Source organism: Drosophila santomea, chromosome X, assembly GCF_016746245.2.
Source record: "Drosophila santomea strain STO CAGO 1482 chromosome X, Prin_Dsan_1.1, whole genome shotgun sequence".
Taxonomy (NCBI): domain Eukaryota; kingdom Metazoa; phylum Arthropoda; class Insecta; order Diptera; family Drosophilidae; genus Drosophila; species Drosophila santomea.
The window spans coordinates 2,546,487-2,571,608 of NC_053021.2; the positions used below are offsets into that span (position 1 = coordinate 2,546,487).

Here is a 25,122-nt window from a genome sequence, read left to right on the forward strand (position 1 = left end):
ATACAACAAAATATAGAAGCGAAAAGAAAAGAGGAGTAATAATAAGCAATAGAAGCGCATAAGAAAAGACAAGTTTTGTAGTTTTTTTTACTGTGCAGTTCTGTTATTATACTATCGTTATATCGTTATATGGTGAACAAACGCGAGTGTCCATATTTGGTTTAACTCTGCAACATCCCGAGAATCACGAGCAACATCAAAATAAAAGGGGCAACGCAAGAGCAGTCCACGGCGTAAGTTTCATGTCACTTTATGGGGAAAGATGATAATGATGATGGTGATGAAGATGATGATGGGGCAAAAGTGGGGAGTGGGGAGAGGGCAAATGCTTTTGTCAATTATTTTTAGTGCGCATAATTTGCTGGCAAAACGAAGCATTCCTGTCACGACACCTCAAAATGCACCTGAAAGGCGACGACACCGCCACCGATCTCTATACACACACATATATATATATTCGCATTCGTATAGATGTATAGATATATATTTTGAAAGATCTATATCCACCGATACATATAGCTATTTATACATACATGTATATATAAAAGTCTGCCGAGATACAGACACGCTCATCTTCCCAGCTATAGAGCAAATAAATAAATAAATACATTTAAAAACAGAGCGGAGAGCAGGAGGATGCATGAATGAGAGCGTCAAGCGTACGGAAAATTTCTACAAAAATAGCTCCAACGACGGGCACTATTTTTACGGACTCTACGGACTATTCGGACTATGTTGGAGCATTTTTGGGCAACACAATATGGTAGGAGGAACCAGAAAGTGGAGGGGCAGCAGGCGTTGGGCATTGGGCATTGGGATGGTGCATGTGCAACGGACTCTGGCATCTGATGTTCCCGTTTCCTCCACTTGTGTGAACTAAATACCGATTCCCACTGATAAATTCCCCACCAGCCGATGCTGTAGGAATTCTCCTAGATATATCCGATATACACACAAGACAGATTCAAAGAAAAATGGCATTTATATCATCGCTCCTTGACCTGGGTATTCCTTTAAAACAAATCCCAACACAGTGGATGATAAGCTTTAGATGCAATTTCTTGGGATCAAAAAGCAGATTCTTCACTTTTTAAACTGCAGCCGCAGAAAATGTCCTATTTTTGTGAAATTATATTTAACTTCAAAGAATCATTCGAATATCAAATAGATAATGTTTGCCCACAATATTAAAACAGCTGGGTGTACAAACTTGTAGATCTCAAAGGAAGTTAATGCTGTGTATAATAAAGAGTTATGTATATTCCATAGTTTTCTCTTGAGGATATAAGCATATAGCTAAGTGTACTTTGTCGTGTATTTGCCACTTAATGTTATGTTCTTCGATAAAGTGGCGTTCACTCCAGAACGTCCACTCCATAAGGCAGACTGCATGGCAAGCTCCACGGATCCACGATTCCAGCCGATCGAACTGGAACGTAAAGAAATGCCGTTTCTGTTTTTGCCATTTTCAGGTGTGCTGTGCTGTGCTGCTGCCCCTGTACTTAGCTGAGCGTAACATGCAGATCGGCAAATCCTCAAACGCCGCTTCAGCCTTCCGAGACCCCCAATTCCCCCCAACTGCCCCCATTCAGCTCACCAGCTCTGCGTTCGGTGATTAAGCATCGGCTGCTGCAAGTGCTTCGAGTTGGGAAGCCGGTTTCCATTATGCCCCTATCACACTGACTCCAGAAGTGAGGAATGAAAACTTGAACAAATTAGGCAAACGCATTTACGAGCAAAGTAAAACATATATACATTAAGGCTATTGAATGGTTACATAAATGTTTTTGAAAATAATAAACATGACAAGCTGTTTATATAAGAGCACACAAGCCGCATATAGCTTACTTTGGAAAACAAAAAAATAATGTTCTAAAATCTCTCGAGGTTTCGAGAACACAAGTGATAATAACTTAAGCCCCGTCAACGAGTAAACAGCTGAAACTAGTTGAAACTAAGCCCACTCAAAATTTTGTACATATATGCTATTTGTAAAGTTCATTATGCATTTTGCGCTGCCGTTGAGGTGAGTGGTGTATATGCCGCACATCGCGCTTTGTCAAAGCGTCTTAACTGCGACTCCCATCGTTCCAATCATTTTTTGTCGGCCGGCTGCTTCTTCCTGCTTTTTGCCGTTTCATAATCACTGTGTGTGCGTGTTGGCTGTTTCGCCTTTGTCTTTGCTTCGCATTTTGCATGTCAAATAATTTCTCATTTTGCCCGAGCTAAAAATACAAATAACAACACAACCAGCAACACAACACAACAAAACTAAATCCAAGAAAAAAAAAATCGAAAACGAAAGAAAGTCAATTTGGAAACGCAAAATGAAAATTATTATTCTTTTGCATGGAAAATGGGGTACACTTTTCTGCGTGTGTGATTGGCAAAGTCTTAAAATTTTTTTTTTGGTAGGGGGTCAAAATTGATCAGATTGTTGTTAGGCACGAAATTGCACTGAAAGAAACACGATTCACTTAACTCGTATTTGGGCAGTTCTTTGTTTGCATTTCAAGCAAGTTTTGCTAACTAACCAAATCCATCCTATTTAAATTGAAAATCGTAGGGGGTTGCTTTGCTGCACACGAGCAGCCCTCAGAAGTATGTTGGAAATTTATTTTTTTAAAAAGGTGATATTTCTATATTTAAGTGCTCCATTTTTCGGTAGTGTCTGGGTGCCGCTACAAATTGGTGGCCATCAATCAAATGCTCGTCTCTGCCCCCTTTCCATCATTTGAGGCAGTGTCAAAGCCGAAAAATCAATGGCAGAGAGAAAAACGACTGTTGACCAGCAGCAACAGTCAATGGCCAAGTGCAGTTGAAAAATCAGCTAACTGGCAATGATCGCTTTGGTCAGCTGCACTCCCCATTTCCCCGCCCATTCAATCTTTTTAATTGTTTTCTTTTTGCAATTTCCATTTTGATTTCCATGCTTGGTTTGCTACCCCTCTATTTGTTACGCTTTGGCGGAATTGCGCCAAATAGTTGGCAAGCCTTTGCAGTCCCCCAAAGCGAATAACAAAAAAAAATATAAAATATAACAAAGAGAAAAATTATTAAAAATAAACACAGAGTGAAAAGAATGAAATTCAAATTAAACCAAGTCAAATTAGATGAAACGCGTTGTAGTTTTGGCCCACATTTTGACAACAAAAACAATAGCAACAGCAAAGGGGACGCGGGAATTGTAAAAATGTTTGGTAATTAATTCTTGGTTTGATTGTTGTTGTTTTCGTACACTTTGTTTATAAAACAACACAAATATTATATAAAGTTTAACCCAAAAAACCTGGGAGCACGGAGCAGGAAGGCAGGGAACGAATATGGGAGACGAAAATATGAGGAACTTTTCCTGAAATACTCAGCTCGCCCGTTTGAAATGTGTGTGTGCTTAAATAATTTATAATTATAAATAGCAACGCGTGTTGCAAGAGGAAGAGCGGGGGCGTTTTTCGAACATGTTGGAAGTCAGTTTTTGAATCGAAAATTTCCCATGCCGCTGACCAAATTTGGTCAAATTGATATAAACAACTACATTTTTCATTCTGCCAGAGAGTGAGAGAAACGGATAGAAAACAGAGAGAAATGTTTTATTATTTGGCTATTTGCGTTGTTTTTCATTTTTGCCTGTGCTTCATCATTAAAAATTGCAGGCCAACGCGGCGTATACTTAATTGCACTCAATATATCTATAAAGGCATTTACTCTATGTGTGTGCATCAATATTTGCCATCAATTCAGGGGTCTATAAACGCTTTTAGCTGATTTATCTGATGTGCTGTCCGCCAGCACAAAGAGAAATTTTATTGCCAGATTTTCTTTTGGGCGCAATTAAAATGAAATTTCGCCATAAATTCGCTGATAACATTTTTATTTTGATGTCGTTCAATATCAATGAACTCTTGAGGGGAACGGCTTAATTGTGGCCTGTACTTAAAACGATTTTAAGACTGCAGAAGCCAAAAATTCTCATACATTTCATATTTGACCAAAAGAATAAAATGGAAAAGACAATGTCAACTGACTACTTTTTAAGCACAATGAGGCAAAATATTCCCTTTGTTGTTGCTTTACCTTTGGTCAACGTGTCGTATGCGCACTTTGTATAGTGTATACTTGGGCATATTACGCATACGACAGGTATGCAATGACATTGATCAACTGCTGGCGGAAGCAGCAGGGGGTAATGTGGCAAGCAAATGCATTCGAAATCACGGCTAAGGACACATTGTACTGACAAATTGATCTTGTGGTTTCTGCCTTATCACGGCCATCGATCGACGGAGATGCCACCAACACCAAATTTTGTTGGCAACTCTTGGCAAGTGAATAATTGCGTTGGCTGGCGTGGATTCTGTGGCCGGCGAATGTGCTCATCGTGCTTTATTTAGCCAGGTCCAAACAGCTGGCGTTTGTTTCTCACCCACACACAAAAATCAAATGAAATTTTCCGGTTGATAAACAAAAAACAACAAGAAACGAAAATGAATTGAACGCTTTCTGATCTCCGTCAAATCTTCTGCTCTCGCTTTTAGGTGAAGACCACGCGGATAACCAACACGTATAGCAAGTCCGGCAATAGCAGCACCAGCACCACCAATAACACCAGCAACACCTCCAACAAGGTCAGCAGCTCCTCAGCACCAGTTACACGTACAACTTGTGACATTGAGGAGATTTGGGACGAGCAAGTCCTCAAGCAATTGGTGGGTATTAACACCCAAATATTTCCGGAATTCACTTTGCGAACAAACTCGATCGATTAACCATAATTTTTTCTCGTACGCTTGCAGCTGGAACAGGCGTCCACCTACGAGGAGCGTCGCAAGATCCGTGCACGTCTACGCGAACTTATGGCGGAACGCGAAGGTGAGTGCCTCTATTATTTCCACAACTCCGTAATTTTCCCCATCCAAAATGAAAAGCCAGCGGATTAGCTCAACGCCTCATCAACAGTGGAGACGCCTAAGCTCTCCACATGGAAACGCAGTGATATCGAGGCAAACACGTCTCTATATATTGTGTTCTGTATCTGTATCTTGTAGATAATGCGCACAGCAACTAGCTAGGCAGGAAGTTTGAAGTCGGTAGGATCACAGTTAAACCGTTTATCCGATTTTCCCCGGTTATCATTAGTCTTCAGGTACTTAACCACCCAGCGTTTCGATGTTGGTCATGTCCATTGCTCCTCCCCAGTCGATGAACATTTATCGTTTTCTCGTCGCGTTGCACACATTGTTATCGTTATAGTGCTATCGTTACTTTGTTGTACTATCTTTCCTTCAATGTTGTCGTCGTTAAGTCTCACGTCGAAGACCCACATAAAATTGGAATTGATCCATTGTACGCCAAAAAAACAAGTCACCGATACACCAATTCTGTGCCCGTTTATTTGATCGATTTTTATCGATGCTTGGAAGTTTGAAAACAAATAAATGGTGAATACGTATAGTATATTGGAGATTTTTGATTTTTAAGGTCTAAGCGGCTTTAAGGAGACAAACGTCTAAAAACAGTTACAACTTTAGTGGTCTGGCCGTTTTAGATTTTCTTAAATATATATTTATATTTGTCCACCATTTTGGAATAATCGATCAACTGAGCAGGTTTTGTTTCCCACTCCAGTTCTTTTTATTGCTTGATTGCGTTCTCGTTGCGAATTTTTCGCAATTTCCACCACTTTTTCTATATTTCTATCTATCTCTCCTTTATCTCTTAACTTTATCCGCTGCGGTGAACAGAGCAAAAGAATTTAAAGCAGACGTCGAAGGAGGAGGAGGAAAGCAGTGCCAGCGAGTATGAGGAAATCATCGAGGAGGTGACCGACTACAGTGACGAGGAGGAAGAAGTTCCGTCTAAAAAGGAGGAGCCCAAGAAAGAGGTCACCAAAAAGGAAGTGACCCAAAAAGAGGTCACCAAGCAGCAAGAGGAGATCCAACAGAAAGCCGTGCAAAAGGTGGAAAAGACGGAGACCAAGACTAGCCAAGTCACTGAAAGTGTTAGCAAAAAGTTGGCCAAAGTTGAGCTGGCCAGTAGCAGCAGCTCCTCGACCACAGACGGTGTTCAGGTTCAGGGTGAGTCCCTGCCAGCAAAAGCAAAGAAAACAGGAGCCACAGGAGCAGCAGGACCAGTCAGCAGCAGTAGCATAGGTAGTAGGAAATCCAGTAGTCTTAGCAGTAGCCAGGTTAGCACAGTGGTTAGGTCCAGGGACAAAGTCAAGCCGGAAATGATGCCAGTCGCAGGAACTGGGTCGGGATCCGAATCCGTACCGGGTTCTGGAGCACCCAGCACAGGCAGCCGCTTAAGCGTGCCCTCGAAAGAGGATTCCGGCACGGAAAGCGGCGAAGATTTGCGTCTGCTGGCCGCGGGATTGCGTGACACCTTGCAACAGCAGAGTGGTAGCGATGTCAGCGAAGCGAATCGCAGCCTGGTCGAAGAAGTGACCGATGCCCTCAGCCGCCTGGAGAGCAGCCTTAAACAAGGCAAGGAGCTAGCCGTCGATGGGGGTCAACGGCAGGCTCTGCTCGGCCTGGTGGCCCGCCTCCAGAGTGGACTCAGTGCGCCCGAAAAGTTGGCCGAGGATCGAAAGATCGGCGAAAATCAAAAGGAGGCCGATGCCGGTAGTCCGGAACCGGAAACGGATAGTCGACAATCTCGATTCGCAAAACGTCGGCAGCGTAACAGTCGGCACACAGTTGGTGTCAGTCGAGAGGAACTTGCCGACGCCCGACGGTACATGGAGGACATGTTGATCCTGGAGGGCAAGGATTTTACGCTGAGCAAGTCACCGAGCTCAAGTGCAGTACCAGTTCAACTCTACCGTCCTAATCAGTTTGTGGCACAGCCACCGCTGCAGCAACTGCAGTCACCCAATAATCCACCCAATGTGACGCAGACAGGCCCCACCCAGAATCAATCGCAATTAAGACCCAGTACCTCCAATAGACGGCCACTTTCCGGTGATTATGCCGTCAGCTTTGCCAGCTACGAGGCAAATCAGAATTCACAGAACTCTAGTCCCGATGGCAATGGAAACTCCGCCAGTAACTCGCAAACCAATTCGAATTCCAGTTCGAACTCCAGTCGATTTGGTGGCGGCAAGAAACACTTAATGAAGCGAGCCAACACAATCGATATACCGAAGGCAAAAGCCAAGTATATGGCGGACAGTGATTCCGATTCGGATTTGGAAGATGACCATGGTCCACATATGGGTCTGAAGCGAGCGGTGCAGGTGAGTGTCAAGCGACGCGTTCACAATGCAGTGCCACCGTTTGAGCCAAAAACTGAGAACGATCACAAGTTCCTGGCTTTTATCAACAAGCAAAGTCATCAAACTGGTTTGGGTTGGAGCGGTGGTGGTGGAAGAAGTGTCTCGAATTGGACCCACAAGTTTGGTAACATCAAGCATACCTTTGAGACAGGAGCTGCGGCCACGGTGACCAAGGGTAAGCCGCCACCAGTGCCTGGTCATGTGCCGGGATGGGCCAAGCAAGAGCAGCTGCATCATCAGCAATTGCAGCGAGAGCAAATGCAGCGCGAGCAGATGCAGCGAGAGCAGTATCAAAGGGAGCAGCGGCAGCGAGAGCAGAGGGAGTTGCGAGAGCAACTTCAAAGGGAACAATACCAGGGCGAACAGAACCAGCGAGATCAGAACCAACGGGAGCTCTCCAAGCGAGAACAATTCCAGCGGGAGCAGCTCCAACGAGAGCAACTCCAACGGGAGCAGCTGCAACGCGAGAAACTGCAACGCGAACAACTCCAGCGAGAGCAGCTCCAGCGAGAACAACTTCAAAGAGAGCAACTTCAGAGAGAACAGCTTCAACGAGAACAACTCCAGCGAGAGCAACTGCAGCGCGATCAATTGCAACTCCAGCAGCAACAGCAAGCTGCAGCCGCTGTTCAAATTGAACGGCAACGTCGCCAGGAATTGGAAAGACAGTTGCGACTCGAGCAAGAGGCACGCTACGAACGTGAGGAACGCACTCGCCTGGAGCGCGAATACTACGAACAGCAATTGCAGCGACAACAGGTCGAAAGGCAGCAGCAATTGGACAGGCAGCGCCACCAACAGGAGCAGCTGGAGCGACAGAGACGACAAGAGATGGAACTACGTCTCCAGCAACAGCGGGAACAGGCTGCCCAAGTCAATAACTTTATACACGCTCCCCAGTCGGTCTTTCGTCCCATTGAAAACGAAACGCAACCGCAACCGGGTATTTACAAGCCCATAGCTCAAAAATCCCAGCCCAATGCAGCCGTTTGGAAACCACCAACGCAGCAGTCACAGCCGCCACCGCAATCGCAGCAATATTTGCAGGCAAGATCGGCTACTTCGTATAGCAATACGCCCTCGCCATCCTCAACAGCCACCTCGCCCATCGGATTGCCCTGGGTGGCCAAACCGAAGGTGGACAATAGCGATTTCCGACGCAAAGCACATCACTTTGAAGAGAGGTCCTTAAGGGATAACATAGAGCAACAGCAACAGCACCAGCAACAGCCAACATATCCCAATGGCAATAATAGTTATCTGCAGCGTCACAATTCCTTGCGCTCAAAGGCACCTCACTTGAGTGAGTTCAAGAAGAGGCCATCCCTGCCGAATGCCATGGACCCGGGAACAGCTGCACCACCGCGACAGGCGTATCAAGCACCACCGCCACCCACTAATATCTCATTTACGTATGCCGACTTCCCGCCAGTGCGACGGCCCCAAGGTGGTAATGCTCACCACTACAGAAGTCAACCTTGCCTAACAAGTGCTGTGGATCAGGCCGAGGCATTAACCAACCCCCTGGGTGCACCTCTAGTGCTTACCAGCTCAAATCCCACTTATCTGCCGCCACCTGGAAGCAGGAGATTCGACTACATAAGCAGCCCAGTGGATGTGGATGTGGACAGTCCACCCAATAGTCCCACGAGCTTCATGACCATGCCGAATCCCACATTGATGACAGACAATACGGACGATGATCTCGATCTGGATTCGGATAACAATATGCTGGAGTACCGAGCCGAAACAAAGGTGATGCGGAAGCCACGTAGTCAAACGGCAGTAAGGGTGGCGGACAGAAGGAACGCTCACATGAGTGACGATGAGGTTTACGGAAAGAACTCAAGGGCGGCCAAGTCCTTGCTCTACACCATGAAGCAGCTTGGTGGTGCTCCTGGGAATGCTTCAGTTGGCAATAGTGGACAAAGGAGGCAACCCTTAACGGCTCCAAGTTCGCCAAAATCAGGTTGCCTTTCGCCCGATGGCCGGCAATATCAGGCGCCCCTGGTGGAACCACTCTTCCCGCAACTGAACACCTTTGAGCCCAAACGACAGCCGCAGTTCGCGAATTCGCCCATGTCCACGCCGCCTGCTGTGAGCATGCCCTCGATAAACTATCAAGCAAATCCCACGTACACACCACCCAGAAGCAATCAGAATGCCAACTCCTATTTGAGTGAGACCAACACCTCCTACGTGGTTACCTATCCCATGGACGATTCCGGGGATGAGCCCGAACCGGAATCGACGGCCACATCGGTGAGCCAGCGATTGCGTCGAACTTCAGAACACTCGAATGCCAGCTCCTCGCTGTCGTTGGGCAGCACCAGTTGGACAGCAAATCCGGTGCATAACACAGTTCCCAGTATACCGCTGGGTTCCTCAATGGGTCCTCCAGTGGATCGCAGCACTAAGCCGCAAATTAGTCAGCCAGTGGGGCCAAAGATGCCACAGCAGGTTGCTCCGAAGCAACAGCAGGTTCCTCAGCAGATTCCACAGCAGATTCCACAGCAGTTGCCAAAGCAATTACCCCAACAGATTCCCAAGCAGTTGCCAAAGCAGTTACCACAACAGATCCCACAACAGTTACCTCAACAATTGCCGCAACAGTTACCAAAGCAGCTGCCTCAGCAGATCCCACAACAATTGCCCAAGCAATTACCCCAACAGATCCCGCAGCAACAGTTACCTCAACAACTGCCCAACAATCTGCCCAGACATGCTCCCAAGCTGAGTTCGCGTAGTCATACCATCCAGGGAGACTCCGGCTACGAGAATCGTCCCCTCCAGAATCGTGTAATGTCCCAGCAAACCCTTAACTCCAGCATTATTACCAGCAGTAACCAGACCACCGTCCAGAAACAGCAAAAGGAGCAGCACATTAACGAGTTGCGCCGCAAGAGTTTGGGCAATGTCCTGGAGAGCAGTCAAAGAAGCACGTACTTCGAACAGGAGTACAAGTCTTCGGCACCACCCGATACGCCGGATATTGTGAAATCATCACTGCCCAAGGAGGATGCACCACTGCTAAAGAAATTTGGGCCACCACAGCGTCATCACTACATGCCCAATTCGTACCAGAGTCCGCAACTGAATAAGCAGGCAAATAGCAGTAGCACCACCACCAGCAGTACCACAGTAAGGAGCACCACAGTGGTGCAACAGCAACAACAACAGCAGCATCAGCAAATTAAGCCGAGTATTGTGGAAACCCCGGCGACACCACAGCCACAAGTGCCGCCCGAAGACGAGATACCCCACAACATAGTGTTCAACAATGTGAGTGCCTTTACATCGATGAGCAGGCGAAATCACGAGGAGGACTCTCATCAGGGTACGCAATCGGGATCCAGGGTGAATCGACTGAGCAAGTGCGATTCGTGGAACCAAATCTGCCAGCTACAACAGACGGCGGGTCCGAGTCCGGCCAAGTACAACCAGCCCGGTTCTCCCGGCGAACTGAGACGCACCAAATCCGGACACTCACTCGCTGTACCCAAACTCTACGAAGCGGGCATTGATAAGGCCCAAGTCAGCGAGAAACAGCGAACGGTGGCTGCCTACTTCTCCGGTCAAAAATCACCGACTGGCGGCCAAGTGGAGGAGCTACGCACATCGATGACAACGACATCATCAAGTCGAAAATCGGCCATTAATCGCACAAAAACGAGTGAAAAACTTTCGGCGGCAGCTCGAAAATCATTGAGTTCGCTGACCACATCGAATGGTAACGTTTCCACCGCCGGTTTGGGCATGGTGGTGCGTGGTGGTGGCGGTGGTGCACTCAGTCGCAGTGCCACCATGCCGCACATCGCGAATCTCAATCTGCTGGACGAGAGCAATGTGGAGGACGCCTTCGAGCAGCTAATGATGGGTGCCTAAAATACTAATTTCAAATAATCAAGAAATCAAAGCAAACAGTCCAGCCAACCACTCAACCACTCAAGCCAAATAACTTAACCCACCCAAAGAATATATAAAAGAACAATCGCATTGAGGCATTCCAGTTCGAAACTGGATGAGAACATGATAAAAATAATCTCAACAATCTATATAAAATATATAAAAAAAAAAAAACAAAAAACAAATATAAAGATATACGAAATCGAAAAATCGACATCGAAACGGAATGATAACTGTAACATGTAACGGCAACTGTACTGATTAATGTTTACTGATTTACTCAAGCGCTACTGCTGAGTCCTAGGATTAGCTTTGTTTTTGTCAAACCCACCCACCACCACCCAGAACCCCCACCCCACCCACTTTTCCCATGTTCGAGAGTTAGTTAATCGCAGATAACTATAAAGAGCCAGGCAAGCAGCTGTTGAAAATTGAGGGACCACAGCCGGTTTCGATTTGTTATTTTTTTTTGTCTTTTACAATTTTTAAAACACTAAACTCACAAACACGCTCAATCGCGACAATCGAGAAGTTAAATAAAGATAAAAATGAAAATGTTTGCTGCACTGCGTCCCAATGAAGCCCCAAACAACAACAACAACAACAATAAGCAACAATAGCAACAAAAGCAACAGCTTGATCAATATTCCGAGATTTGTGAGTTGAAAACGAAAGAAATATCAGATGTACAGAATGCTAGCCCTGAAAGTCCGCCCATTATCCTGTTTTTGCCAGCGCCCCTGCCCCGCCTTGTACTACCAATAAAAAAGATATTAAGTTTATAAAATATTGCTATACCGCCCAGCAGCAGCCTAACAGCATAAAAACCACACACATCATACAAAAACATACAGTTGTTACCAAAATAATGCTATTATTAGTACAAGTGATTATGATTATTTTGAATTTTAAATGAAAAAGACCTTAACAAATTTTAAAATATTTTTACAGAGCATTTCTATTTAACTACTTATTTCTAAAAACCAATTTGTACTTTTCTTCAACGTGTTTTCAACTTTTAAAACTTCTTCAATTATTTAATGCTATTTTTAACAAACAACTGACTGTGCATTATGTGGTGTGCGTTTTTCTTGTACATATTTGTTTTGCCTGAAAGTTTTTATTCAGCCAAGTGTGAAAATGTAAAAATGCGTCGATTTTAGCGCTTATCCCTCAATTTACTCTCCCCCTTACGTTGCGTTACGTTACGTTCTGTTACGTTCTGTTACGTTCTGTTACGTTTTGCTCGTTCGTTAGTTGGCTGATTGATTTGATTGATTGACTGGTTGATTGGTTGGTTGGTTGGTCCAGCAAGGATTCAAATAAAGCATAAACAAAAATTGAAAGAAAAAACAGAAAACGGAAGCGGCAAAAAGAAACCCCCATGTTGTCCCTCCTTTTTCTCTCTGTCGTCCTTTGTACATATATATTTATCTTAATTTTTTTTTTAACACCCCAAAAACAGATGAGATGAGGAAACAGTGTTGAATTTAATGATCATTTTTTTTGTCTACACATATTTTGTCGATCTGCTGATCTGCTCCTGTACCCTGTCCCTCGATTTAAAGCATGCCGTTCATTGATTTTTAGCTGTAATTGTAAATACTTTTTTTGTGCATGAGTTTTTATACATTCATAACTACACAGATGGAAAATGTACGTTAAAACTGCGTACAAGTGAACTTGAAATTGAGCTTGAATAGCAAATCATATATGCATTAAAATTGTAAATATTTTGTATGCATTTACTTCAACTTGCTTACTTTAAGCTCAAAATGTTTGATTTTTTCTCTGTGTATTTAAAAACCAAGAACATGAATACACCCATGGACAGCAGAAGCACCAACACCACCACCACCACCGCCACAGTCATGTCCACACCATTAGCGACAATTTCTGAGTGTTTCTTTGTGTGATTTCCGTACCGCGTTTTCCTTTCGTGGGGAATGCCAAACCGCAGACACTGGGAAAAAAAAATGAAGCCCTAGAGTGTGTGGCATTTTGTGAATTTTGTGTAGTAGCTGATATCATATAACAAACGAAAACAAATCAATTTTTGTGCTATTTTTCGACCCGTTGTCGTAGTGTGTAATTTTGTTGCCTGCCCAGAGATACAAAACACATGTAGTTTTTAATAACCCAATAGAATTGTTGATTACCCAAAACTGATTGATATTTTTTGTGTAATTGATTTTGTGCATGCCCCAAAACTAATCAATGTAATTTGTTTGCTTCTCTTTTTTCTTCCACCTGCTGCAAAAAAAAAAAACAAAAACCCAAAACCGCATCCCTAAAAAACTCTATTCACACAGCAGCCCAACACAAGAGCTCCTCGTCCAGCGAACAGCGAACGGAATCCAAGTCCAAGGATGGCGGTGCCACTGTGACCACAACGACAACAAAGGGTGAGTCCAATGGATGCGGTTCTCTATGACATGGATTGACCAGAATACCATTTCCATTTTTGCATTTCCTCAGTTACCACACGCACTGTCAGCGGAAGTGCTGCCTCCAAAAACATCTCACCCTTGGCTAAATTCAAACAGCTGGACAAACAGGCAGCCGCCCAGCAGGCGCAAAAGTAAGTCAATACCCCCCAAGCCCCAACGATTATTCAGATTATTCCATATACATATACATACATAAATCGACACACACATGTGGTAGCGAGGGCATGAATACTATACACACAAGTCAACATTTGTGCAGGTCACTCATTCGATTTGAAAGTTATGGGAGAAGCAAGCAGTGCAAGCAATTTCAGAAGTAATCACCTGGAACTCCATTGGTCTTAAAAAATGTTCAAAATTATCACACTTTTTTATGGTTCATACGGGCATTCTATTAAAGTAAAATTGCTTCTCCTAAATTTTCTTGTAATCACTGAAATAATTCAATTGGTTATTGGAGGACATCACACACTTACACAATCAATGGATACAAAAACAACCACAATCTTCACCTCCTTCTAACACACATTTACATATACGATTTCTGGTGTTGGTTCTCTATGGAGGTGTGTCGTAGTATTGTCTATCCCTACCAAGAAAAACAAAATGTATAAAAATTGATAAGAAAAGATCTAGGGAGGGAAAAAGTGATTTTGCTCTTGTACATAGACCAACCAACTGTATTCCTGTTTTTTTTAGTTAGCCTTTGGAAACTGGACTTGACCTACCCTCTTTTACTCCCGACTATCTCTATTACTATATGTTTTTTTGTTTTGTTTCGGCAAATAAATAATGCCACCAATACCCAAAACCAAAATTTTAAGTATCCTTTGTCAGAAAACCAAAAAACATCGCGTTAGTTGTTCCATTGCCAAGTACTTTTGGTATTTAAATAATTGTTGTTGTTGTTTCTTGCTAACACAAAGATTATACATATACATATATATACACATACACAAAATTACAAAAAAAAAAATACATTTAACACATTTGAACTAAAATATCAAACAAAGAACACACGAAACAAATAAATTGCAAAAATCAGAAATTAAGAACAACATGAAGATGAACCGATTTTGTGTGAGTTTCGCTAAAACGTCTGCAATCCTCCAACCTTGACTCATTTGTTCAGATCATCTCCAACAACAAGCACACCCACGACCCCCGGCGGTTCGGCACAACCGTTGTTCAAATTTACCGATCCGGCATTAAATGCGCGCGCCGCCACTGTCAAGGATCAACTTCTGCAGTGGTGTAAGCATAAAACGCAGGAATATGAGGTATCCAAAACCTAAACCAAACCAAACCAAAAAAAAAAAAAAAAACAAACCTATGACCTAGCAAGCCCTTAAAGTACAAATGAAATGCCGAAGCCACAGCCAATATTTGTTGCCCTTGCCATTCTTTGTTAATTATTTATAGCAGCTGAGGCCAAAATTGTTCTGTAAAAGTTATGAAATAATGCCAACAAAATTTAACGCAATCAAAACATGCATATTTCCTTTTATGTTTATCGAAATAGTGTTTCTTACATGATTCTTAATGTTATCGACTAATTTTGACCTCAACCGCCAAAAAGCCTAGTTTATAGAATCTTTTCTTGAGTTTGCCGTTCGTTTTGATGATATTATTTTAGTTTAGCCTTAATTAACAAGCAATCTAACGACTAGCCAAGAACAATCCAAGCAACAAATAAAATAAACTTAAGCAAAAACATCTAACAGCGCCTAACTTCGGCTGAGTCTAAAAGCTTTCTCCAAAACTCATTCACACAGGCACACACATACACGCACACGCTCACACACACGAACACAATGCACGAAAATGATGTAGGAAATAGAAATAGAATGACGATTGTCATTTCCGTTTCCGTTTTACCGCTTTTTGCTGCCGATTATTATCGATCACCGCTTACCGTTCTTTTTGGCCATTTCGCTTAATCGCTTGAGTTATCGCCGCTGTTGTTGTTATTGTTTCGATTTAGTTGACCCTAGTTTTACTCACTTACCAGCTGCTTAGTTAGTCTTATTTAGTAATGGAGGCTGGAATCTCAAACTAAATGCTTCTTGCTTTTGCTCAAGGGCCATAATAAAAAAAAAATCAATTATCAATCAACCATCTCAAAAAAAGAATGCGCTCGATTATTACCGTTCACTACCGACCATCGTTAAATACAAAACTGAATGTGTGTTGTTTCGCAGAACGTCCAAATAAACAACTTTAGCTCGAGCTGGTCAGACGGCTTGGCCTTTTGTGCGCTGATACACCATTTCTTGCCAGATGCATTTGATTACACCACACTAACCAAGCAGACGCGACGACACAACTTTGAGCTGGCCTTCAGCGTTGCTGAGTAAGTATACGCCCCGCTGCACCGTGGGGTGTAACCAAGTGTATGCTATATATTTGTTATCTAATGGTAAATAATTTGCAGTGAGAAGGCTGGCATTGCACCATTGCTGGATGTGGAAGACATGGTGGAGATGAGTCGTCCTGACTGGAAGTGCGTGTTCGTCTACGTGCAGAGCATATATCGCCGATTCCGGAATTGTCAGTGATTATCCATCGAAATCAGCAGCAGCAGTAGCAGAACAGTCCAAATCCAGATCCAAATCCAAGTCAACTCAACGGCAACAGCAGAAACTCATTAAATTTTAAGCATACACCACACGTACGCATCCCCTTTGGCATTTTGTGTTTAGACACACCCCATGTATCCCCCATACACCATTATAATCCATAATAATCTATAATAATCCTATGCCTACGTGGCAGCCACTCAAGTATCCGTCATCCTGCGAATATCTAATTGTATAATCGGCATATATGTATTGTATATTCTTCAACTGAAGCGCAAATGGCTCGTCGAACTTGAACAACCGACTCTTTGTACGTTTTTTTGTGTTTGTTTTACCTTTACTATTTTTTACTATTATTACGATTACGCATTATTATTTGTTATCGAACTTGAAGCAGAATCTATGCAAATAATTGTTGAATTATATATTTTTTTGTCATAATTTTAATTGCGAAGAGAGGAGATGCAGAGCAGTTACTAACCCTGCCGGCGGTTATCGACAATGGATTGAGTATATATGTAAGATACGTCCCGATGCCGTCGCACACATTGATGAACTACTGTAATAATACGTACGTGTAACGAGATCGAAACATTTACTAACCGATGGCAATAAAACGGCCGCAAAGAAATAAAAAAAAAAATCAAATGAAACCCAAGCAAAATGTGTTTATATGTGGTTTGATCAAAAGGTATAAAAATATACATTTAAAATTCTGCCTGTTACATACTTTTCAATGAGTCTAATATACCCTCTTACTCTACGAGTAACTGGTAAAATTAAAGCTACTGGGAATGCTATACAGTATGCCGTTTGTTTCTTGGCAATAAACTTTGTGTGAGGTGTGCTCAGAAACTCGGTAAAAGTCCAACGTTCAAGTTGTATGTAAGATGTCGCAGAAAAATCCGGTGTAAAAATTTGTTTTTCAAAATTTGGTTTGTAACCCACATTAGTAAACACGAGCGCCTCTACTCCCAAGCAGTTTTCAAAATCATTGCAAGCAGTGCAGGCACCACAATATACGTTGCATTCACGCAACAACATCTGTGTACCCGAGCAATATGTCGCATCATCCACACGTTCTTACCGAGGCAGCTGCCCTCCTCCTAATAAACGGCTTGGATGCCACCGGCAGTGCCACGCCTCCCAGCGCCCAGCCGTCTCCCGCAGCGGCAGCGGAAGTCAACTGCTTGCCGGAAATCGTTGCATCGGCTCATCGGATGGTCAGTGGCACGCCCACCGCCTCCATGGCCGCCCTGGAAATATCATCAGCTCGACAGAGGATGCTGCCTCTGATAACGCGAAGTCCCTTGGAGGAGAGCCTCCATTCGGCGAACGAGAATGGCAACTCGTGCCGCATCTGCCGCTGGAATCGCAGCGACATGGAGATCATCAAGTGTCCGTGCAACTGCAAGGGCAGCGTGGTAAGTGTGGTTCCTTACACAGCACCTGCTACCGCCGGCAAGGGTTCCAGTTCGTGGGAATACTCTTCCCTTTACCGACACCAGCTTAGTAGCATCTCAAAATCTTGTCTTCTTGGACTTACGGCATTCAGGTGATCTTTGCAGGGCTACATCCACCTGAAGTGCCTGAAGCGCTGGATTATGCACAGAAGGGATAATCGCTGTGAGGTCTGCAATGCAGTCTTTGACATCTCGGAGGAGCGGGTCAGTCTGAAGCAGATGATCCGAACCTTCTGCTGCGGCCGTTGTTGCGGCCTGATTGTGAAGCACCTGCTATTTAGCGCCTCGCTGATGCCACTAGCCCATATCATATTGCAGCAGGTGAGTTTCAACTGAGCTTGGAGTTTCACTGGCTTTGTTTTAAGTTGAAAACTTGATGATCAAAGGTGCTGCAGTGCATGGATACTATGAATCAGGGCAGCAACGAGCAGCTTACCGTCCAGGAGGTGTTTGTCGCCTCCTGCGCCCTGCTGACCTCCAGTGCCCTGTTCTTCCACTTCTTTGAGTTCGTCACCACACGGTTCCTGCTCATCCGGAACATTCTGCGCCACTGGTGGATGTTTGGCAGCACCTCCGACTTTGCCCTGGTGGAGATCGAGGATGAGTCCATCGATTTTTTTGATGACTAGGCTGATGATAAGGGTTGAAGTAACAAGTATGATGATTGGAAGGCAGTGCCGTCCTAGGTAGTTTCACCAAGAACGTGATGTAATAAATTAAGTAATTTATTACATTATTTTATTGATTTTCAGTATCAGAATTTTTAAAATACGCTGCCGGAAACCGCCAAAATATTTACATCAGTTTTAGTATTATATTGCACATGGTATATTTCCCGAATCGCGGGTGCTCAGCCTACACACTATGCATAATTACAAAATCAAATTTTATTTGCAATTGAAAGAGTTTAATATATTTCTAAACGGTTAATAAAGATTTAATAGACTTTTGAGGACCCTACGGTAACACTGCGATCTATCGGTCGGTCCGCAATGAAGTCGCGCAGCAGTGGCTATCGATAGGACCAGCTGTTTGCCACCACTAGTTCCATCAAATCGACACACGAAAATAAAGAAAAAGTGCTGCAGAAACAATACAATCCCCAACACATTAGCCGTGGGCCACGATATCGACTTCAGCCGACGGGCCATTAGAATTAGATGTATTCCGATTTCGAGTTGTGTAAGTGCTAGAGAATTCCCATTCGAGCAAAAGCAAAACAATCGCAGCAGCAACAAAGCAAGGCAAAACGTAGCAGCGGAAAACAAAAGCAAAGCAGCGCGCTGGCAGAGAAAGGAAAACCGAAAAGCAAAAACAGAAACACAGAAACCAGAAAACCGAAGAACGCCTTTAAAGAAAGTGAAGTGAAGTGCGAGACACACTCGAAAAAAACCAGATCTTGTTGTGGACCTCTTCTGCTCTTGCTTTTAACCGTGCTTTTTGTTTTTGTTTGCCTTTTCGCGCAGCAGTGGCTATCGATAGGACCAGCTGTTTGCCACCACTAGTTCCATCAAATCGACACACGAAAATAAAGAAAAAGTGCTGCAGAAACAATACAATCCCCAACACATTAGCCGTGGGCCACGATATCGACTTCAGCCGACGGGCCATTAGAATTAGATGTATTCCGATTTCGAGTTGTGTAAGTGCTAGAGAATTCCCATTCGAGCAAAAGCAAAACAATCGCAGCAGCAACAAAGCAAGGCAAAACGTAGCAGCGGAAAACAAAAGCAAAGCAGCGCGCTGGCAGAGAAAGGAAAACCGAAAAGCAAAAACAGAAACACAGAAACCAGAAAACCGAAGAACGCCTTTAAAGAAAGTGAAGTGAAGTGCGAGACACACTCGAAAAAAACCAGATCTTGTTGTGGACCTCTTCTGCTCTTGCTTTTAACCGTGCTTTTTGTTTTTGTTTGCCTTTTCTTTCTTTGTCTTATTCGCTCAATTTGTTTTATTTATTTTGGTTTTTTGATTGTTTTTGGTTTTCTGTACCCGCGGCACGTGTGCGAATGCATTTCCCACAAATATCGACAAATCGAAACTTGTTGCAGAGTGCCACGCCTCCCGCGAGTCCCCCGCCCGCCCCTAAGGTTAGCATCGCTGTAAACGATAAACAGCGATAGCATCGAAATAAAAAAGAAAGGCAATATCAACAGCAAATCAGCGAGATGGCTGGCCAACAACTCGCAGCCCTGATCCCAAATCCAAATCCCAACACCCCGAAGGCCCTATACGACCTGTCGCTGCAGGCCCTCATCGGGAGTATGAACACCAAGATTCCGGCTCTGGACAGGATCAACCGATTGGCGGAACTGCCACGCAACCTGCTCATCGATGTCTACGAAATGGTAAGTGCCAGCACTTCTTTCCCTCCAAAACTCAGTTGAATCCCATTATCATAACCAGTATGGGGCAATAGCTAAGTTATAATCTGGTTAACTGGGTTCTGAATACTAATAATGCCCCTACGTTTCCGTTTTAAGAGCATTTCCTCAGCTTTTATCGGTACATTTATGTGACGCTAATTTTTCGAATGATACACACACACACACACACATTAAATTCCCGGAATTATGCGCATTCAATCATTGAGATTCTTGGCAGCACGAGTGAGGATCCCTAAATTTCGATACCTTACCACCTTAACTTAGTTAGTTCTTATCTGAACTCGCCATACACATATATGTATGTACATACATATTTCGCCACTGGCAATTACCATTCTCTCGTACCCATTATCAGCGATGGGGGGTATGGACACTTGTCTGTTTGTGTTTGTTTGCTTTTCCGCTTAAATTGTTTACACCCCGCCAGTCTGCCCATTAACCCTTGGCAGCAAGGCCTTCGCGAAAATTGTAGATTAACACTCACTAGCCTAGCACTCCCACTCAATGCATTCAGATTTCTCTGACACATTATGATTGGCACTGATTTAATTGTACATTTTACTATAACCGATCGTTAATCGTTATCTTTACAAATATGTACATAATGCAGCATACTACAAGCTAAAGGATAGATTGCTGATAAAGTTCACCATCATCAATTGAGACCATTGTTTATTTTGACTGAACGATCATAGCGATCTGATCGACAGATCGAATAACGACCTTCAATTATCGGAATTTATTGTTTATAATGAGTTTACTTAGTAATCCAGGGATAAACTGGCGCTGCATTCCGTTCGGATGGATTCCGTTCGGATGAAGGCAACCCAAGTCGACAGACCCACAGGTGGTTGCGAGTGTACAATGTATGTACAATGCTGGCCAGTGCCAGCCTGGGGTTTCGATTCCTCCATACATGGATTGTCATAATATGTGGCAATTACTGTGTAAATTATAAACTGAAGCGACATTGAAGGCGGGGGGGCTCTATAAATAAACCAACCAGTTGGATGGGTCCAGCGCGCTTTGATTGTCCTGTTTGGAAATGGTGGGTCTCGTTCTGGGATTGGGATGGCGGATGGCGAATGGCGGATGGGGGATGGTGGATGGTGGATGCAGTGATGCATAGACCTTGCTTATATGGCGCAGCTGCTGGCTGAAGAGCCATTGAACTTGCTGATAATGGCTAAGCAAATTCCATTGTCCGCTGATTGGATGTATTTCTTTTCTTCTCTTCTCTTCGAATTGGTTTACTTCTTATTGGCGACTCCAGTACTAAAATCTTAAGCTTTTCAAATAGGATTATCGATTAGCAATTTGTTCCCACATTAAAGTGTTTCGTAACTAAACTACTGACCTATTTTGCCACTACTAATGCTAATGCTACTACTATACCAATAACCAATCGCTTTTTCCACATCCACAGATGTCGCAGCAGGAGTCCTTGAAGGACACGCTGCTGGAGGAGCTGGCCCAGCTGGAGGTGTTCGCTCGACTCGTTCGATACCCAGCTGCTCGCAGCCAGTTGCTGCACATAATGGCCTCACTAATGGCCAGCAAGAAGATGCTGGCCAAAAGACTTAGCGAGAACTATGTATCGCGCTATGAGGTTGCCGGTCAGGAGGAAGAGGAGCTGGAACCGGAATCGGAATCGGTAGATTCGCACAAGGAGACGAATAAGGATACACCGGAGGATCGCACAACGGACCTCAGTAAAATGTATATCTACGACGGAGAGGCGTCAGAAGCAGACAGCGGCACCAGTGATTTGTGTTCCGAATTCAGTGGTGATATTCTGAGCATACTCGGTCTCCCACAGAAGAAAGACACCACGGTTGAACCCACTGTGATCAACGATTCTGACCTCGAGGAGCTGCCCGCCGTGGAGATGCAGGCCATCGACCTGGGACTGCGCCTCGGATCGTTCCTCTCAGAGGCTGGATGGATGCAGGAGAGCATATCCGTGCTGGCATGCCTTAATGGAAGACTGAAGGACTTGCCGACCCACAAACACTGGTTGGAGTTGCGACTCGACTGCCTGCAGCGGTAATTTATATATGTATTAAATCTATTATCAAACAAACTAATCAAATATATCTCCTCTGAATAGCCTTCTATACGCAGAAGCGGCCCATTGCAACTTCAAGCTGGCGCAGCGCACCTACGAGGAATTGATCGGTCTGAACAAATGGCTCAATAGTCGCGTGCCAACCCAGCTGGTGGCCATAGCCTACACTCAGATTTCGGCTATGTACTTTGCCCGCAATGAGTACAACTACAGTCATATGTGGAGCGGTCTCGCCATGCGATTTCTAAGGGGATCTGCGAATCCACGGTGAGTTGTGTTCCCATTCTCTTTAGCCTCATATATGGGTGGCTCATATTTCCCCTTAATCCCCGACAGCATCACCATCGATGTTCTGCGCCAGGCGGCCAAGGCCTGTGTTGTTAAGCGGGACTTTGCCCGGGCCAATCTGCTCATCTGCCAGGCGGTGCGACGCGCACGGTAAGCGAATCATTCCATGGGTTCCACAACATTTTGCCCTTCTCTTTCTTTTCGGTGATAATCTGGCAAAAAAACAAATCAATAGTTGTCAAGCAATCGGTGCTTCATAGCGAACTTCTTCACGATGTATCCAGTTTATAATTTAAAACTTATTCGACAACTTTTTTTTCCCACAGCGAACACTTTGGCCCAAAGCACCAGAAGTACGGCGATGCTCTGCTGGACTATGGATTTTTCCTACTCAACGTGGACTCTGTGTTCCAGTCTGTAAATGTGTATAAAGAGGCACTGGCCGTGCGCCGCGGTATTTTTGGCAATATGAACTTTCACGTGGCCATTGCCCACGAGGATTTGTCTTATGCCTATTACGTTCACGAGTACAGCACTGGTGACTTCAGCTGTGCCCAGGATCACGTAGACAAGGCAGTGAATATCATGAAGCGTCTAGTGCCCAGCAATCATCTGATGTTGGCCTCGGCAAAGCGTGTGAAAGCGCTCCTGCTGGAGGAGATTGCGCTGGACAAGATGGCTGATGGCATGGACGAGGAGGATCTGCTGCTCCAGTCCGAGGAGCTGCATAACTTCGCCCTGCTCCTCTCGCTCCAAGTGTTTGGCGAGGTGAATGTGCAGACGGCGAAGCACTATGGAAATCTGGGGCGTTTATACCAAACGATGAATCGCTTCGAGGAGGCGGAACGAATGCACCAAAAGGCGATCAAAATCAAGACAGATCTGCTGGGTGCCTTTGACTACGAGGTGGGCCTGTCCATTGGACATTTGGCCTCACTATACAACTACCAGATGAAGAAATACCGTGATGCCGAACAGCTTTATCTGCGCAGCATTGATATAAGTATGTGTGATAGAAAAACTATTCGTTGTTAAATTTTACATATATTTGCATTTTTGTTGCAGGCTTGCGTCTGTTTGGGCACTCGTACTCTGGCCTGGAGTACGATTACCTGGGTCTGTGCCACGTCTACGAAGCATTGCACGACTTTGAGAAGTATTTGAAATATGCGCACAAGCTTGAGAACTGGCAGATGCTGCGTGGCCAAAACCTTACTCAAAATGTATGTAACTTTGCATCCTTTTATAATTGACATACGATTATACGATTGACCGATTTTCTTGCAGAAGTCCAGCTATCCCGCCATCGAGGTGGACTATTCTATCGAGGAGGTCAAGAGCAAGTTCTTCAGCATGTGCGTCTGCAAGAACACCCCAAACCGCTCGGAGCTAGTAGAGTCAACGACGAGCTCGAACTGAGCAGGGGCTTTGGGAGTGGGAGCGGAATTGGATATGGTAGCGGACGACGATGAGGAAGTTACAGTTGCACCCGCACTAGCAATCGCAATCGCACCCACACCCCCGGCATCGGATGGCACAAACTGGCGGGCAAACTGCAGCAGGAGCAGCGGCAATGGTGACGGCGGCGGCAACATATGTAGTTTGTCCTAGATAAGAGATTCGCATAAGTTAGCCCACGTTGATTAGACAGAAAATAAGGTGGCATCAAGGATCGACCCGTGTGTTCTATAAGAATGTCTAAGCATAGTTAAATAGCCTAGCTTGGTCGGCCTCTAATATTCAACCACGCTTTGTTAAAGGTTTTGTTTGCCATTTCCATCGAATAAGCCCCGTAGTTATACCCGCACTATAGGTATTATTATGTCGTACCGAGAGTGGGTCAGTTCAGTAAATGTTTCACTGTGTTCCAGTCATCATCGAATACGTCCAGTACCCCTAGTTCCCAAAGTTTTCAAGGATGCCCAGTCCTGTTTTTTCAGTCAGATAGACCTAGGCTAAGATGTAGTAGTATTGTTGGAGCTTCGGTTACCCGGCTAATCGGGCAATCGTTGAGCAAATAGTTTTTTAATGTATTCCCCGCGTTTTGTTCCATGTACAAATGTTCAAGTTTTTGTGGATTTTCGCATCTAATAATTCTACTTTTGTATTCGTTTTTTTTTGGAAACCAGAAGGCCAGTCGTCAGAGGATTAACTTTGCTTTTGTTTTGCTTTCTTGGGAGTAGCAAGTATATTCAATTTGTAATTTTCCCCTATATAAGATTGAAAGTTGTGTAGAGCGCAAGGAGTAAGCCCATTGTATAGTCTAGGCCAACTCCAAACGATAATATATGTATATTTCCATGCGTTCACTTCAGAAAAAAGTGCATCAAAAGTATTGTCGCAGCACATAACATTCAGTACAGCAACTGGAGTGCATTGTCGACCGGCAAGCGTTGTAAATAACTCGGGTTGAATATTACAGCTTCCAGTTAAAAAAAATAAATGGTTTATAATAATACACACACATACATAACATATATAAATAAATTAATGCCTACAAATAAAGACAGTTTATACCATTTACATTTGCTACCTAGAGCGATACTTATAATACACAATTGTAGTTGCAAAACTCTTTTTGGCATTACCTAGCGATTTAGTTTAAGACCGACGTCGTAAATCTCAAAATAAAATATCTGCAAAAATGAATTGTGCTCTTTGTATTGTAATTGCTTTGTAAGCGAGGTTTGGAACCTTTTAAACACTATTCA

The 25,122-nt window shown here is 44.1% G+C and overlaps 3 protein-coding genes across 19 annotated transcripts in view; all 3 read left to right on the plus strand.

Moving 5' to 3' along the window:
- The window catches only part of LOC120457401 (serine/arginine repetitive matrix protein 2), a 42,711-nt gene extending 25,860 nt beyond the window's left edge, over nucleotides 1-16,851 (plus strand). For 5 of the 15 annotated variants that reach the window (XM_039644985.2, XM_039644989.2, XM_039644991.2 and 2 more), the window contains 7 exons: nucleotides 4,536-4,706; nucleotides 4,794-4,869; nucleotides 13,492-13,584; nucleotides 13,658-13,760; nucleotides 14,762-14,909; nucleotides 15,831-15,982; nucleotides 16,064-16,851. In XM_039644985.2, the coding sequence (XP_039500919.1) occupies nucleotides 4,536-4,706; nucleotides 4,794-4,869; nucleotides 13,492-13,584; nucleotides 13,658-13,760; nucleotides 14,762-14,909; nucleotides 15,831-15,982; nucleotides 16,064-16,187 (867 nt within the window). In that variant the 3' untranslated portion in view covers nucleotides 16,188-16,851. Of the gene's footprint in view, nucleotides 1-4,535; nucleotides 4,707-4,793; nucleotides 4,870-5,045; nucleotides 5,144-5,741; nucleotides 11,159-13,491; nucleotides 13,585-13,657; nucleotides 13,761-14,761; nucleotides 14,910-15,830; nucleotides 15,983-16,063 lie in introns of those variants that run through there. The other 10 variants (XM_039644983.2, XM_039644990.2, XM_039644992.2 and 7 more) reach the window with 7 other exon arrangements.
- A 213-nt stretch (nucleotides 16,852-17,064) lies between these two features.
- On the plus strand, nucleotides 17,065-18,568 carry LOC120457412. Of its 2 annotated transcripts, XR_005616945.1 has the most exons (4): nucleotides 17,065-17,632; nucleotides 17,777-17,992; nucleotides 18,058-18,357; nucleotides 18,424-18,568. XR_005616945.1 is itself a non-coding variant. In XM_039645010.1 (3 exons), exons 1-3 carry the CDS (start codon nucleotides 17,270-17,272, stop codon nucleotides 18,298-18,300), a joined length of 822 nt encoding a protein of 273 aa, XP_039500944.1. In that variant the 5' UTR covers nucleotides 17,065-17,269; the 3' UTR covers nucleotides 18,301-18,407. The 2 variants fall into 2 exon arrangements, 1 of the variants encoding a protein (XP_039500944.1); XM_039645010.1 differs by lacking the exon at nucleotides 18,424-18,568 and having other exon boundaries at nucleotides 18,058-18,407.
- Nucleotides 18,569-18,711: 143 nt separating this feature from the next.
- Nucleotides 18,712-25,060, plus strand: LOC120457406 (amyloid protein-binding protein 2). Of its 2 annotated transcripts, none has more exons than XM_039645003.1 (8): nucleotides 18,712-18,853; nucleotides 19,720-20,016; nucleotides 21,482-22,101; nucleotides 22,166-22,390; nucleotides 22,460-22,561; nucleotides 22,738-23,414; nucleotides 23,477-23,634; nucleotides 23,699-25,060. In XM_039645003.1, the coding sequence occupies exons 2-8, from the start codon at nucleotides 19,837-19,839 to the stop codon at nucleotides 23,828-23,830; spliced, it is 2,094 nt and encodes a 697-aa protein (XP_039500937.1). In that variant the 5' UTR covers nucleotides 18,712-18,853; nucleotides 19,720-19,836; the 3' UTR covers nucleotides 23,831-25,060. The 2 variants fall into 2 exon arrangements, with proteins under 2 accessions (XP_039500937.1, XP_039500936.1); XM_039645002.1 differs by lacking the exon at nucleotides 18,712-18,853 and adding an exon at nucleotides 18,953-19,313.
- The last annotated feature ends 62 nt before the right edge of the window (nucleotides 25,061-25,122 follow it).

Bases quoted from the DNA above. Each gene is read 5' to 3' on its own strand.
- LOC120457412 (XM_039645010.1), top strand. From the start codon at position 17,270: ATGTCGCATCATCCACACGTTCTTACCGAGGCAGCTGCCCTCCTCCTA. The intron at 17,633-17,776 runs GTAAGTGTGGTT...TGATCTTTGCAG, and splicing joins GCAACTGCAAGGGCAGCGTG to GGCTACATCCACCTGAAGTG. The intron at 17,993-18,057 runs GTGAGTTTCAAC...TGATGATCAAAG, and splicing joins CCCATATCATATTGCAGCAG to GTGCTGCAGTGCATGGATAC.
- LOC120457406 (XM_039645003.1), top strand. From the start codon at position 19,837: ATGGCTGGCCAACAACTCGCAGCCCTGATCCCAAATCCAAATCCCAAC. The intron at 20,017-21,481 runs GTAAGTGCCAGC...CCACATCCACAG, and splicing joins TCATCGATGTCTACGAAATG to ATGTCGCAGCAGGAGTCCTT. The intron at 23,415-23,476 runs GTATGTGTGATA...TTTTTGTTGCAG, and splicing joins TCTGCGCAGCATTGATATAA to GCTTGCGTCTGTTTGGGCAC.